Source organism: Mastigoproctus giganteus, chromosome 5, assembly GCF_048544385.1.
Source record: "Mastigoproctus giganteus isolate SK-2022 chromosome 5, ASM4854438v1, whole genome shotgun sequence".
NCBI lineage: Eukaryota > Metazoa > Arthropoda > Arachnida > Uropygi > Thelyphonidae > Mastigoproctus > Mastigoproctus giganteus.
The window spans coordinates 205,985,572-206,003,010 of NC_143579.1; the positions used below are offsets into that span (position 1 = coordinate 205,985,572).

Here is a 17,439-nt window from a genome sequence, read left to right on the forward strand (position 1 = left end):
AGAAATACCTTGTTATAGCATTTCTTGGGTGATCAATGGGAATTTAGTACAAAAGTAGTTGAAGCATGAGGCCTTCCTGATGTAAAGCTTTCAAAAGCTTTCATCAAACCCAGTTTGATGTGCAAGGGTAAAAGGAGGACAGTTTTCGGTCTATCAGTGGTTTATGAAATAAACCACTGATAGACCTATATTCTTTGATCCAGGCAAGAAACTGTCCCTCCTTTGGCCACACTTTACATCCCAGTGCTTCTTGCCAGACTGTCCCACCCATGCAAAAAGCAAGGCATTAGTCATATTGCTATCCAACTAACATTTCTTTCAAATGCACAGGGTGAGCTACTGGAATTGACCCATATTTATTTCCATTGTGGAGCAACACATCTTTGAGACTCCTCTTTGAGTCAATAAAAAGGCTCTGCTGTTGTAGGATTGTAACTAATTCCTAAATAGTTCATTAATTCATTTGTATTACTGCAAAAAAATCATAGAATCATCACGTCCCATGTGTTACAAAATTTTTTGACTTTCATCTATAACCAAGGAGTTTTGCAGGTTCCTTTGGTAAATTTAAATCTCTTGCCAAATGATTGAGTTCATGCTGTGAAAACAGTTGTCTGGCTCCAGGTCTCTAGACTAAATTTTCATCTTCTGATGCTTCACTTTCAGCACCCTCTGCTGCTACATTCTCCAATATAATGGGGGGGGGGTCATGGAATTGGCACGTTTTCTCAATGTGGGACAGGTCTAATGGCAGATAGAGTATTAGGCTGCACACTGTCCTTATTCTTTGCATTGTATCCCTCTACATTAACTAAGCAAAAATAAGTCATCACAGTGGTTTGTAGGCTCCTGCCAAATTATGGGAATTGCAAATAGAATAGTCTAGCCTTCTTTTTACCATTTTTCTACAATCTCATTGCTTCAACACCGTTTTGGCAAACTTTGTGGAACCCATTGTTTATCTTGGTCACTGAATTTCACTTCAAAGTAAGCACAATACACACGTTTTTTATAAATTCTGTAATATCTTGTCTTTGCTTGAGGACTATATAACTTCCACAAATATAATTCAGATTGTTCATATACTTGCATGAAGCCATTTTACTCACTTTTAGCAAAGGTTTGTCATGATAACCTCAAAAATAAACCGAGAAACTGAGATCACAGTGATAAACACTGCTGAATGGAGATCTCAAGGTCAAGAAACAAATGACATAAGGCAGTGTTGCCAAAATGTGAAGATCTAGTTTAAAAAATTCCCAATATTTTCCCCTAACTTAATACATTCAATAATACAACTCAGGACATCAACTATAGTGATTTGTGATAAAACACGATAAAGAATAACATTCCCGAAATCAGTGTGAAAAACAGAGTTAAAAGCAGCAATTAGTTTACAAACATTGAAAACTGTGCAGAGTGATGTTATCATTTAACATCACCCTAATAAATATTTTAATTTTTAGCTTTGTTGCTCTGACATGTGGCATGCACTGACTTGGTGGCTGATAATTAATACCAACATGTCTGAACTTCTATGGATACTTCAAACCTATTTAAGCCAAAATGGATACACAGTGGGGCCTCGTACCATGAATCGATTCGTCGTATGAAAAGTTCACGGTGCGAAACGCGATTTCCCATAGTATCCTATGGGAAATAAATTAATTGGTACTGGACCCTCCACAAAAAAAAAAAAAGCCACCATTTACATACAATATTTATTCTTCTTCATGGTTTCAGGTTCATGCTTACAGGTTCTTTTTGTTCAGAAGCTTCAGGTTCTTCAAGTTCTTCTGCCTGTTTCTGCTTTTTAGCATTGAAGAATCTATCCAGTGTTGATTGCTTTTCTCTCTTTTTAAGGAGGCTCCTGAAGTAGTGAAGTGCTATGTCATTGTAGAGGTCCCCCACTCTGTTCACTTAAGCTGTGTTGGAGTGGCACTCTAACACCCTGTTGTGAAGCTTCTTCCAGTCCTGAAGAATCTCCTTGATCATAGCTGATGGTATTGGACCTTTGGTGATGTTTCCTCTTTCTCCTCCTCTGAGGAAACATTTTTTCCGTTTCCCCAACCTGATGTTTAGGCAGCTCCTTCAGTTCTTCCGTGGTCAGCTGCACGTCATGCTCCTCTATTAACTCTTCCACATCTTCTTCCACTTCCAGGTTCTTAGCTGCTGCCACAATGTCCTTCATGATTTGGGCTCCATTATCAGGTTCTTCTTGAACACAGGCTGGCCACAGGTTTCTCTAGGTGACAATTCTTGATGATGTGAATTAATTAAATCATTGACATCAGTTACCTCCACTTCAGTGGACCCTATCTTTTTAGCGACTTTCACACATTTGTCTTTAGTTTGTGCATAATCCTCATTGGCATCAGAGCCTTTGAAGTAGGGCTCACAGTACCGGTATTTCAGTAGTTTTAATTTATGAAATCGGGATACCGGTATTCCAAAAAAAAAAAAAATTTTTTTGCAATAAATTTTGGTGACAGTTAGGTGCAATAAAGTAAGGCAAAAACAAGTAATTACTTGAATTCACATTTTAAATCAAATTTTTATTATAATAAAAAATATTCTAGTAAAAATTATTAAATGCACAGTTATTCTAAAAACAAAAAATAAGCATCCACACTACCTGTCTGAATAAAGTGAGCTCTTAAGAAAACTCAGTAGTGTTATCACTTAAACTGAATATAATTTTGGTACATATTTAATTAGTGGCTTAAAACGTCCTTTTGGATTCTGTGCTGGTTGGTGTTTTGTACTGAGATAGTAGTAGACGAGTTGAAGTTTATCCCCCCTCCTTATTCCCTTATCTTCAAAAAATCTTTTCCTTTTTATCAAAAATAAAAAAATATTTCCTTTTTGACTTTTTATTGCACTATATCTGTATTAACGAAAGAAAGGAACTAATGGTTAATCTTGGTGATTAAACCAAATCTAAGTTGGTGGGGGGGATTATTTATTTATTAATTTTTATTTCCCTGTACCTTAGTATCGCCATCAGTGGCCATAGTTATGATTTTCGTACAGCAGCTCCCCTCAAACACTAAGCCCCACAAGCTACCTAACTGTGTTAAAAAAAAAATAAAAAAAAATGAGTATTTCCAGGAGCTGAGGGATATCCCCTCCCCACACACGAGTATATATATATTATATGGGCCGACCGGGCTAGCCGTGTGGATAAAATGCCTGTCTGGCAACCCAAAGGTCGCGGGTTTGATTCCCGCCTCAGGCTTGGATCAAAGAACTGCAAAAACCTTGGGAAGTGCATTATGGCCACAGAAGCCTATGCGCCAACAACTACAAAAAAAATAAAATAAAAATAAAAAAATAATAAAAAAATAAAAATATATTATATGTGAGCGGTCAGTTTCTCAAAAGCAATGACACAAATATAAAACAAGTCATTTGTCATACAAATCTACTTACAGTACATAATTGGTGTTCATTTACATCTAATCCATTCATTTTTTTTTTTCATTTAATCTGTTAATACATACTGTAGTTTCCATAAAATCTCTTAATTAAAAATAATCTCAACTCTCTCTACAGCTTCAAACACTAATTCAATCTTAATCACCAATATCAATTCTCTTCACAACAGCAGTCTATAAGTTGCTAATTTAATGCTAACAATTCCATGTAATCTCTCTTAATTTAGCAATATCAGTTTTCTTTACAACTTCAACCAATAAACCAACTCAGTACTAAACACCTACTTATTTCTTGTGTTCCTTCAACTTCAACCTTACTCTAAAATAATCTCCCACTTTTTCTAAGTACCATTTCCAAAACAATGTAGTTCAGAGGACTTACCTTCCTTTTCTTTCACCGTGGGATTCCTTTGTGTGGGTTCCTTCCCCGGAGTGCAGTGATCTCTCTCTCTCTCTCTCTCTCTCTCTCTCCCTCTCTCTCTCTCTCCCTCCTTAGTGGAACTCTGCATCTCTGCTGTATAGCTCTTCCAGTACTGTCTTATTTCAGGATTTAGAGAGCAGTTCTGTCTGTTAATACTGAAGGAAATTAACACAGCAGTAGAAGACAGGGCACTATCTGACTGGCTTGTTATTCAACTTCTGGATTAACTTCTAGCACAGGAACATGCCCAGCAGAACTCTTCACTGCTGGACACTCTCAGAACTGAACCTAGAACTACCACTGGAAGTGTGCAACCCCCTCTGAACAACAGCCACAAACCCCTCTTTTTGTGTGAGCACCTTATTTATTTCCTTCTCATTTATTTATTGAATTGATTGCAAGTTAGAATCTCCTCTAGTACTATTTTATGTTCAAGCTTATGTGCAAACCCCAGAGGGGTTTGCAGGTATTTTACGTATCTCCCCCTATCTAATTTAAACCTGACCCAATCACAGTGTTAGTCTTTAAACTATTTTTCCTTTGGTGGGAAAAACAGAGTGTTTTTCTTTTCCCCCACAATTAAATACTTTAATCTTTTACTACTACATCACCTGTTCACAATACCTTTGAACTGCTCCATACCAACACCCTTTCCCAAAATACATTGTGTTGCATCCTCAAGTAGTGAGGAATAGGGGAATTCAACTATTGTTTAGAAGCTTTTAATTTTAACTCTTTCACACCTGCCATACTGTTCACCATATTCCTTAATTGCACTACCAGGCCTACTGCCACTAATGGAAATATTTCCGTAAGGATGTTTTCGTTATCCCTTAAGTGCTTTACTTCCATACACACACTATACTTACTAAGAGAAATATATTTGTAAGATTTTGTTTTAGTTTCATGACGTTTTCAGGTTTCCGTTGCATTTGTACTATTGTAGAACAATCCCTCATTTGCAAATTCAGCAGTATTAATGATTTATTGTTGTCGATTTATAACCTTTATGTGAATAAATCATGGATAATTATTTTTTAAATTAGTACCGAGAAACTGGTATTTTTGTATCAATTACCAGGATATGAATATCAGGAAAAAATGACGGGATCCCGGTATTCAGGATCCCCGAATTTTGGTATTGTAATCCCTTCTTTGAAGGAATTGAAAGATCTGGACATAACTTATGCCATGAACTTTGAATACAGTTATGTGGAACTTCACGCCATGTAGCACCAATGAATTTTAAAGCATGTTTTATATTGAAGGTTTGCCAATTTTTACTGCACACTCATCTCTTCGTGGTTAGTCTTGTCAGTTAAATCAGCCAGAATGCCCTTTAAATACTGTGCCTTAAAAGATTTAATCACATGTTGGTCCATAGGCTAAGAGCAGTGGTTCTCAAGTGCAGCCACTAGACAATTTTCATAAATATCAATTTATTTATTAAATTTCAATATTAACAAAATTATTTTTAATGTTGAATGTTTTTTTTTTTTTAAATGTAGAACAATTTTACATGATATTGTTCTACAAAACTCATAAATATATATATTTCTCAGCTGACTTCAGGATATAATGTTAAATTACATAACTTATTATTAGTTACAGTTTTTACAATTACTTTAGGAATTTTATTATTATTCCTACGTTATATGCATATACATTCCAACTAACTATCATTATCTGTGAATAAATAAATGTCTTAATAAAAAAGGAATTGTGTGGCCACCAGCTAGAATATTGAGGTTGTATTTTCATTGGGGGTGGGGGACAATCTTGATATTGGAACATACATTAACAATACTGGGTGGATAGTTTGTGGCTTTATCAAGAATAAGCAAGATGTTGAATGGAATTCCTTCTACCTTGCAATACATTTTCAATTCTGGTCATAACTGAGATCCAAGATAACCTCTGAAAATAACAGCAGTCATCCACCCTTTAGGGTTTGAGTACCAGTACACGGGCATATGTGACCTATCGTAACCTTTAAGGGCACGAGGGTTTTGATAGTGGCAGACTCACAGGTTTCAGTTTGATCCTCCATATTAGCATCAAACAGAAGCATTAGCTGATATTTTACTGCCTTAAAGCCAGGCGCAGTCTTTTCAGCAGCAGAAATATAAGTACGATCAGGCATTCCCCCCACCCCCAATATAAACATGTTTTGTTGAGGTTGAATATCTGTTTACTTATGTACTCCCCCTCCTCTGTGATCATCTTCAGTTTTGCAGGGAATACATCCATGTCATTTGTATTGGCTGATGCAGCTTCTTCACATCATGAAAACCATACTGTTAATGAAAATTTGCAAACCATCCTGAACTTGCCCCAAAGGGCTTAGCATTCTTTTAAATTATCTTAAAGACTGAGCTTTCTCTTGCACTAGGCTAATATTTTTTTTTTTTTTTTTGGTTGCTCATCCATGCAGCAAGCATTTTTTCCATGTGTTCCATCAAACTTTACCGAGCACATGCAACAACTTTTGTGCAGTTCCTTAACTCTTAACACTTGATTTAATTTTATCAGCACTATCTCAAATAGTACGTAATGTTCTCTCATTCAGACTTAGAGAATGTTTAATGTGTGCCGTGCTCTCACCTCGTTTGTAGCGCTTAAGCACTTTGTTTTATTTCAAGCAAAATCAATTTCCTTGTGCGCTTACCATAACTTCCACTAGAACTAAGAGGATGCTTATTTAGCCATGAGGGTAATAATACAAACAAAAGTAAAAATAAGTACAATGAAAAAAATTATGTACTTCCAATAGACAACCAATTGACGGTCTTCAGCAAAACAAAATGAGAAAATGGCGGACTATCGCGTTTGCCTTTCGTGGTGCTTTTTGTAAATATGGTTGCCTCGCATTATTTTAAATTTGTATGTGTAATTTAAACATGTGTAAAGTAAGAAGTCACTGTACTTAAAAAAAAAAAAAAAAAATTTGTTATCAGTTCTGGCAAACTAAATCACATGACTATTTTAGAATGGATGCATAAAATGGAAGTCCATAACAGTAAGCATTGTGTGTTAGTAGAATGTAAAAGGAATGATATAACTTTTTAATACTTTCTCTTAGTCTGTGTACCCATAATACATTAGTAAATAAAGTATTTATTTACTAAGTAAAGTGTATTTAAGTAAAAACTTTTTTTTTTTTGTCTAGCTAACATGTATTGCTTTCAGCATTGGGTATTTCAGTTATTGCTTGATACCCATGTTATATAGAGGTTGCACTGTATTTCCAGTTAGGAAATAAACAATTATTCTTCCAACATTGGTTTGAGTACTTTATTATCTTCAAACAGTTGAAACAGAAGAGAAGGATATTTTAGAAGAATGAAGTAAATACTTTAATTTGTTAAACTAAAGAGCTGAAGATGTCACTGAAGAAGGGGCAAAGATTGAAATGGGAATTCTGGATACCTCACTATTACTGAATTATAAAAAGTCATGGAAAATTTCAAGTAGAAAAAGGCAGCCAGGTGTGGACAAAATTACACCTGAAATGGGAAAAGCTGAATGGAAGATTGTGTCACATTGGTTACCTTATCTTCCAGAGTTTACTTTCTTAAGGAGCAAATTCCAGAAGATTTGACTAAGACATTAAGTGTATCAGTATATAAAAAGGGAAATAAAGCAGAATATAGAAATTGCAGAGGAATTCTCCTTAGTGTACCAGGTAAAATTTATGCAGGTATCTTAGAGAAAAGTATTAGAAGTGTTATTGGATGTAATCATTGAATGTCTTTGGCCTTTGTATTGAATGTGGATCATGTAACTACCATTATTTAGGTAAAACTGAATTTAAATTAACAAAGTATTATAGAATTTAATGTGTGTGTTTTTTGAATTTAAATTAGCGTGCGTTTTGTCGATGCTATTTGTTAATACTAAATTAGAACAAGGGTTGTACTTATAAGTGTGTAAGCCTACTACAACCTACGGAGCTTTAGCATGGTAAGAATTGATCAGTAAATTAGAATCTTCACAAATGGCACTTTTAAGAAAATTAAAAATTGACTAATAGATGGAATTAATGGTAACACTATATTACAAATGCAGAAATAAGAAAAAAATCTTGGTAACAAATATCCAGTAAAAAGCAAGTGGAAATTAAAATGGTATGGGCCATGTGGAAAGGATGAGAGAAGGCAGATTAGTTAATTGGAAGGCAGAATATGAATAATAGGCCTAGAGGCAAAACAAGAGGAAGATGGATTATTGGTATCACATTAAAGAAAAGAGCTTACGTAGCATTTACTTTTTCTAGTGCCAAAAAGTATAACAGGGTAACCTGGAAGAAAATAGTGTGAATGGTAGTCCAGAAGGGCTGATTTCTACTACCATAGTGACCTGTACATCCTTGGTATAATAGATTTGGCTGATGAGGTAAGGTATCATTTCTGGGCTATATAGGGTTCCAATAGTTATTTTTGTATTGCTATGTTAAAATAACTTCTTTATTGTATACAGTATATATACACTGTGCTGCCACTTTATTAGGTACACCCAATGTTGCGAGACAAACATGATTTGTCTCACAACCTTTCTAGTATGTTAAGCGTACAAACCATAGCAGGAATGGGGAAAAGGAGTGATCTAACGGACTTTGAACGTGGCATGGTAGTAAGTGCAGGGCATGCTGTACAAAGCATCTCTAAAATGGCAGTTCTCCTGAACTTTTCATGCACCACAGTTTCAAGGGTGTATCGAGAATGGTGCAACGGACAGAAAATATCCTCTCAACAGCACTCCTGTGGAAGAAAATCGCTTGTTGATGAGAGGTCAGAGGAGGATGGTTAGAATTGTTCAAGCAAACAGACAGGCTACAATATCGCACATCACGTCAGAATACTTGGTGTGCAGAACAAAATGTCGTGAATGGGCTACAACAGCTGACGACCACATCACGTATCTTTGTTATTAATGAAGAACAAGAGAGCATGCTTCCTGTGGGCACAGCAACACGAGCACTGGACTATCGCGGATTGAAAAACAGTTGCTTGGTCTGACGAGAAGTTCCTTGTGAATCATGTTGATGGAAGGCTCAGAATTTGGTGAAAACAACATGAATACACGGACCCATCATGTCTAATGACTACTGTGCAAGGTGGTAGGGGTAGTGTTATGGAGTGGGGAATGTTTTTCTGCCACATGTTGGATCCATTGATGCCCATAGAGCCACGTCTGAATGCCACATCTTACCTAAACATTGTTGCTGACCAAGTGCATCCGTTCATGTTGACAGTTTATCCTCAGTCAGCAGGATAATGCACCGGTGCACAAACCCCGAATGACTATGGAATGGTTCCAGGAACATGACAATGGCTTTTCTTTGCTGCAGTGGTCTGCTCAGTACACAAATCTCAATCCTATTGAACATCTTTGGGAAGAGCTGGAAAGGGCTGTTCTCTGCAGGCCTACACCTCCGTCAAATCTCAAGGAACTGCACGGTACTCCATTCCTGCACAGTGTTTTCAGCATCTTTCAATCGATGCCTAGACGAATTCAGGCTGTTTTGAAGGCTAAAGAAGGCTCAACACGCTACTAGGTAGGTATATCTGATAAGGTGGCAGCACAGTGTATTTGGATGCACAAAGCAGTACTCTCGATTTTCCGGGATAGCTGGTAAAATAAAAATCCTGGTTAATCCAAAAATACAGTAAGTCCCTGAAATACGATCCAGGACTTGTTACGTAAGTCGAGTTTTACGTAACCAGGGAGTGACTAATAAAATATTGCTCCTATATCCGTGATATGCCAAAATTACAAAAGCCACGTAATCTCCTCAGAAGAATGAAGAAAAATAGTTATATATTTTTCAATTAGTTAGTTATATATTTTTTATATGCCATAATTAGAAAAGTTATAGTGTAAGTGCCCTCCATGGTTTGAAAATCGATGCAGCCTCAAGCCAACAGTACCCCCGGCATACATGAAAAAACATATATAATAATAAGATAATTAATATAATACACTTTACGCGGGAACGGTATTTTGCAAGGGACTTTGTCCGAGGTCTAAACCCCTACAAAATATCCAACCCATGTTAAGCTGAGCTATCGGTTTCTGTTATCATCTGCCTGTATACCGTGACCAAAAGTCCATAATTATGGATAATTACTTTAAGTTAAAATTAAGTACTAAGCAAGCCAATAAATAACTATTAAGCTGGCCGACCATTAAGGGAGTATGTCTAAACCGTAATTTGGTTGAATCCAGGCTGGATGATATTTAGCCCGACCAATTGCTGCAACAATATAAGTACAACTGAGAATTGTTTAATATTTGCTGAATATAGGCTAAATTAGCTAACAAAAGGAGAACAGAAAGCGGTGTAGATAAAGCAATAGTACCTCACTCCCCCTCGAATTACTCTAATAGTTCGTGAGGTATGAAAAAAAAGGCAAGAGGATAGATAAAAGTAAAAAGTCAAAGGAAAAGTAATTAATCGATTATACATTGGATATAACCGGGAGCGTAACTTCCTGACCCTAAAAGGTAGGGATCCTGGTTTGGTTGTAAGAGCAGGTGAAAGATATCAATAAAAAGCGAAAGGAAAAAATGGAATGGCTAATTCCTAAGATATTTTACGCTAATATATATAAAACAAACGTAAATATGGCAAATAGTGTCGAACTTTTTGTTAAGCGTTAAAAATGCAGGTGGTAGTACGGTAGAAACCGTATGGTACCCGACAATGATACTAAAAAGTATACGTTACCGTAGCCCGTAGCGGAAACAGCTAAAAGCCTGTAAGTATACGCACAAGTCGTTTATAACCGCTGCGTTGACGGCGCCACCTAAGATGTGTCAGATATCTGCCATATTGAGATAAATAAAAGAATAATATCGCCCTCTTTAGTAGTGAAAGCAAAACCAGTAAATTCTCAGATGCAGAAGAGAAATCTCAGAAGAAGAGAAATGAATTAATTCCTACTGTAGTTTTTACAGTAGGAATTAATTCGTTTTTTTTTAATATGATAGATTTACTAGTACCACTGTCAGCCACTCTTAGTCGGCATGATGATAACGGTCAAAATGAAATTATGTAAAAGAATTTAACAGGATTAAGGTGAAAACTCACTTATTATCACTCCACATAAGCTCACGTTTTACTAAAACACCTTTCTGGAGGTCACTACCATAAAACAATAAACACAGTTTGCACTTTCTTGTTTATTGGGCTTTTCTGTTACTGCAATTCATTATAAATGGGTAGTAAATGCGGTCATATTGCATTTGCGATAATACCAATAACTGGAATTCTGTGGGATTTTATGTTATGGTGAAATATGTGTCCCCTTCACTGAAATCTTCAGCCGTGTATATATATATATAAAAAAAAAAAAAAACCTAAATAAATTTAAAAAATCTCCATTCCTATTTTTAAGCTTGACTCCATATCCTGGTTGTGCAATTTCTACGTGCTGTAATTGTCTTTATTGGTTGCTTATTATTATTCTGTTTTAAATTTTACAATCCTAAAAAAGAAAAAAAATTGAGTAAAAAAAAATTAACGTAAGTTCGAAGTTACTTAAGTCAGGGACTTACTGCAGTACAGTATATCCCAAAATGTTCGGCAACCTACGTAAAAAATATAGCGATAGATAAAAAACTTGCCATGCACTGCTCGTGTGTCCAATATGATGGGTAGTAAACTTCCCTTAATTTTTTTCGATGTCTATTTTAAATCGAATAGCCTTCCCCTTTATTTTTTACGATGTTGTGTATGGTTTGGTCACCAACATTATAATGGCTCATTAGAGATTTAATGGATGCACCGTTTTCAAACTTGTGAATAATTTCAAGGTTTCGTTTAATTGAAAGCACAACTCGTTTGCGTTTACCCATCATTTTTGCAATTTCTAAACAAACATTTTCGTTATCCATTGACATAAATAACGAAACAATTTTTCTCTTTGCGGTGTGACGAAAACAGAACAATCGAAGCGATGCACTAAAACAAACTAAACTTTTTTTTTTTTTTTTAGCGTCGGGTGTGAATACAGTGGGTTTTGCACGATAATTATCTTCCGATGATGACTTTATAATGCCCTGCTTGTCGCTTATTTACGACTTGCAAAACATCTGTTTACACCTATTCTGGTTATTACTTGAATTTCATGATTTCTGGGATTTTTTTTATTTATTTTTTTTATTATTTGGAGTCTTGAAGTGTCCCGGTTAAACCGATCCCAATAAATCGAGAGTCTGCTGTATTTTCCTCAATTTTCCAGCAAGTACAATATACCAAAAAACTAGTTATACTACTTAATGAAAGTATAAGGTAATACTAATAACAGTTGTTGCGGAATTGAAAGGGTTAAAATATTTTTATTTATTTATTTTTTTTTTGTTAGTCTCAACTCGTCAAATAATTGACCTCACCACATTTCCTGAAAATAAGAAAAACATGAATTGCAAAAAGCAAAATGGAATTTTGCTTATAAGCTAGTTGCTGGTGCCTTATTTCTCACCTGTGGTATAAGTGTTTAATTTTTTATAATTCAGGTTTCATTGGCACTATTAATTATGTTGGTATTCTTTATAAATGCTGTACCATTTTTAATATTATATTCAAAACAGAACATTGACACTTAATTTAATTTTTTTCCATTTGAATTCATTTTGTATAAGTTTTTTTATCAGGCTTTGTCATACCAAATTGTGGTATAAAAGCACTTCTAAGAGCAGAATGGTTTGAAAAATGGCATCCTTGCAATGAATTTTCATCCTTGGAAACCAGCTAGAAATGAATTAGGAAAAGTTATGACTTTGTACTAGTTATCACTTTTTTTTTCCTTCTTCTGAAACTTTGTTACTCCCACCCCCACTACTCCCTTCCAAAATTGTATCCTTTGCATAAGTATAATGCTAAGGTGAATTGGAAATTGTTTGCTTCTACTGTCCAGTTTGTCACTAATAAAATGGAGTTTGTGTGCTGTTTATTTTTTTTTGTGTATTTTTGTTTATTTTTTACTGCATTTTGCTTTCCTAATTTAGGCACTTGTAACACATTTATTAGTTATAAATTTAAATTTTTTAATGAAGAGATGTATGCATTGGATAATTTTCCTAAATCAAGATGAATTAGTTACTTAATTCTGATAATAAAATAGTAATTAACAATGTATGACAATTCAAATGTCTCTACAGGTCGATCTGATGACCGTATTGAGGAAGAAGAACCTGAGTGGTTTAGTGGAGGTCCAACAAGTCAGTCTGAGACTATTGAATTGGTGGGATTTGATGATATTCCAAACGATGAAGAAAGAAAGCATGGTAGGCGTGCTACAGGAAAAAGAAGTAGAGACAACTCACGTAGACAAAGTTTAGTCTCCGAGGATGGAGATAAGGCAGAATCACAGGATACCATTCATGTGCCAAGGAGAGGTAAGAAAATTATTTTGATAGATTTCATAAATTATTATTGTTTTGTAATTTAGGAAAGATGCAAAAAATTAAAAAGAAAAAAAAAAATAAACTAAACAGTAGAATAAACTATTTTTCAATATATAACAAGTGTAAATTCTGTTTAAATCTACTTATCTAGTGTGCACCAGCGCAGTGTACTTTGAAAATTTGATGGATCTTGAAAAGATGAAAATGTACCACAAAATTGGCAATATCTTGTATATGATTGTCAATAGATTACACTTTAAATAACAGTATATATCTTCCTCATTATGATTATAGCTCAGTGATAGTGCTAGTTTTCCTATTTTCATCATTGCGTGCTAACATTCAGTAGAGTAGTTTTTCATAAATCCATTGAGTATTTTAATACCCACTTGTCTGGGAAGCATTGAGATACAAAGGTGGATCTCACTGCCATGCAGGAGAATTGAAAAATTCTGATTGTTAATGCCTTATATGGTTTTATTGCTTTTTATTTGATTGGAAAGGTTTAGGTTTGAATCTCATTAAAATGTTTTCAAACAGGGATTGTTAGTTGGATGGGAAGTAGCAACCCAATTTGTTTTGTGGTTGTTGAGGAGTTTGTGAGCATCTTGTCAAGAGGGCATTTTTAGGTTTTGGAACCCTTAGGATCATTCAGCAAGGTTTACCTATGAGAATCATCCATGTTGACTCACAATACTTTACTTTTTTGGCCTTTGGGATTTAGGCTGCCCAAGTTGTAGAACGGATGTTGATGCTTTAAACATTCTTGGCTTTCCACTTACACGTGATGTATTACTTTATGGACATTAGCATTAGTAGAGGCATATGATGCAAGAAAGAAAGCTTATATAGCATCAGCCAAAAAAAAAATCTTTCCATTTCACCCATCCATTCACCCCAAATGTTTATTTAGTTCTGCCCTGAACTTATTTAAGTGGTTGACCTGTTCCAACTATAAACCACCCACTGGTTAAAGGCAAATTCCTGCACATCTATTCTACAATTGTCTTTCCTTAATTTGAATTATGTCCCCACCCCCAGGTGAGTATTTTGAGCAAGAGGAAGAATCCCATTACATTGAGCATGCTCAAACCCTTCAAGCCTTATATATCTCAAGTAGATCACCTCGCAGATGCCTAAGTCTCCAGAAGCTGCAATTTGCAGAAGTTAAAGCATTTCTTGGTAACACCAACCATTTGGTTGGTGTTATCAAGAAATGTTTTCCAGCTCATCTTTCCTAAAGTGCCTCCAGACTTGCATACAGAACTCAAGTTGTGGCCTGACCATTGCTTTATACAGGGGGACAATCATCCCCTTATCCCTTCTAGCACAATTACTGTATATCATTGACAGGACACTGTGAGCTACTCCTGCAGCCTGTATGCACTGTTCAGAAAACTTCATATCATACTGCACAGTTATCCCCCATGTCCTTTTCATTCACCACTACCCTGAGTGTAGTACCACCCAGTTGATATATTACTCTGGGGTTACTGCTACCCATATGCAGTACTTTACATTGTCGAGGTTAAACTTCAGTTTCCGCCTCTCAGCCCATCTGCTCAACTTTTCCAGATCCTGTTGCAGTAGCGTACTATCATTACTATCATTAACAACCTTGCCAACCTTCGTATCGTCTGAAAACTTGGACATTAAGCCTGATATACCTTCATCAATATAATTGATAAATACTGAAAACAACAATGGGCCCAACACCAAAACCTGGAGGACTCCACTAATAACATTAGTCCACAAATAGCAGTGTCCATTGATAACCACTCTCTGCTTTCTCCCACTCAACCATCCTTTTATCCATTGTAGCAACTTGCCCTTAATGCCATACTACTCCAGTTTGTACAGTAGTCTTCCATGTGCCACAGTATCAAAAGCTTTCCCAAGATCCAAGTATATGATATCAAAATTATTTTATGCATCCAATTCCTTTCTGACCACATCATAGTATCCAATCAAATTTGTCAGACAAGACTTCCCCTTAACAAATCCATGCTGTGTCTGAACTATAACTGCAATCTTGTCTAGATGATCCTGCATAACTTCCTTAACCGGTGACACCATTATTTTTCCTGGAACAGAAGTCAAACTACAGGTCTGTAATTACTCGTGTCACCCTTTGATCCCCCTTTGTGAATTGGGGACACATTTGCACATCTCCAGTCCATGGGGCCTTCCCCTGAGTCCAAGGAATCTTTCATAATTATAGCTGAGTTTGCTGCTTCCTTTAATAAAACTAGATAGATCCCATCCAGTCCAAGTACGTTTCTTATGTTCAATTTCTCCTCTTTACTCAGTTATTACAAAATCTTAACTTCTAGCTTCTACTTCCCTAATAGACCTCATGTGTGAATGTACATGCAAAATACTCATTCAGTATGTCAGCTACCTCAGTAGATTCATCAACAATTGAACCGTTGATGTCAAGTGGACCAATCTGTTTCATTCCCTTCCTTCTAGAGTTAAACAATAAAGAAGTCTTTATTGTTTTTCTTTGCATTGTATGCCAAAGATTTCTCGTAATCTGTCTTTGCTTGCCTAATGTCCTTTGTGACTTGATTACACACTATCTACTATAGGCATCTGTCTCCTGATAATTTATATACGTCCCATGCATTTTTCTTCTCTGCCACGAGTCTCACTAGGTCATCTGACATCCATTTAGGCCTAAACCTTGAACAGTATTTCTTAGTTGATATGAAAAGCCTCGTAAGCTTCCAAGGTTGATTTCTTGAATGCTTCCCATTTAGAATTTGCTGTTGGTAACGTTATCAGTTGGTCCCAACGTATAAAATCTTAATCTCTGGACCACTGTAGTCACCTTTATGAAAGCAAAAACCCTTCCCTTTACCCCTGATGGTACTAATATCTTTAAGTAAATTCCACATCAGTACACTGTGATCACTGTCACTCAGTGGTTCTTTTATCTGCAGATTCTTAATGCATGAATAAACACTGCTGATAATCAGATCAATACTCACTCTGGTTGCCTCTCGAACATGCAGCTGTAATAAACAATCATCCAATAAATTCACAAAGGTCCAGTCTATCTGGGAAGTTAAAATCACCCATTATAAGACAATCTGATTTAGTGGCCCACTATTTCCCTGTACAGTTGTTCATTGTACTCATCAGAGGCATTAGGCCTATAACAAGTTCCTACTCTCAACTTGGTTTTACCACTGCTTTTGACACACAAATTGACTCAACACTGCACTACCACCCATGTCAACTGGATGCACTTCCTTATATTGTGTTTCTTAACTAACAGCATCACCCCTCCTCCCCTTCTGTTGGTCTATCCTTTCTGTACACATTGTACTCTCCCAGTTCCAATTCTGCATTCCTTATCTGTGTGACACCATGTCTGATATCCCAACATCAGCCTTTGATGTTTTCACCAGCACCTCAAATTCATCAAATTTATTTACTATACTCCTGGCATTGTTCATGCAAGTATATATTCTGAACTCTCTGAATTCCCCCAAGCTACTAGCTTGCGGGAATTCAGAGACTAATAGATTAATCGTAGCCATAGGCAGAGGTGAAAGTGATTCCTGCACTGCTTCTATAGGAATGAGAAGCAGCCTGGAAAGCAAGGTCCTGCGGATTTCAAGGGCTGCTGCGAGTCATCTTTAGTTCAGACGTTGCTGATTATTTGTTCAAGACCACCATTTAGAACCATTAATTACATTCATATCTGTTGCATATTTGCAAACTTTGCAAAGTTATTATGAAGACTTTTTGAGAGGCATAAATTTTAGTGCTGCCATGGTATAGGATTTTTTTGTACATCATTGCACCATTGTTTTCTGTATTTTTTGCAAAAAAATAAATAAAAACTGAAACTGACTTTCTATTAAATTTAGAGATCTGTAAAAAAAATTCTGAATTTTTGCATATTTGTCATTAAGGAATTTGGCAGTCAGGTGTGCAGCTAAACTACGTTGCGTGAAATATGTGAAATGCATGAAACAGTTAGACTCTGTGCACACGAGTGGCAGTGGATGCAGTGTGAATGCTCGGCAGTAGTGCACATGCAGTGGCAAAATAACAGTTTTTTTGCCACTAACTGCCCAGGACTGAACCTTCCTGAAATCAAGTATTCAGGCCACTTGGTCTTTCAGTCCATTCTGGTCTTAGTCATCATTAAGTCAT

At 36.0% G+C, this 17,439-nt stretch overlaps 1 protein-coding gene across 3 annotated transcripts in view; it reads left to right on the forward strand.

Annotated features, from left to right (window-relative positions):
* The window catches only part of LOC150086031 (uncharacterized), a 371,398-nt gene that overhangs the window by 105,560 nt on the left and 248,399 nt on the right, over positions 1–17,439 (forward strand). For all 3 annotated transcript variants that reach the window (XM_090374340.1, XM_090374341.1, XM_090374342.1), the window contains exon 6: positions 13,024–13,260. In XM_090374340.1, coding sequence (XP_090230466.1) covers positions 13,024–13,260 — 237 coding nt within the window. The remainder of the gene's footprint in view (positions 1–13,023; positions 13,261–17,439) is intronic.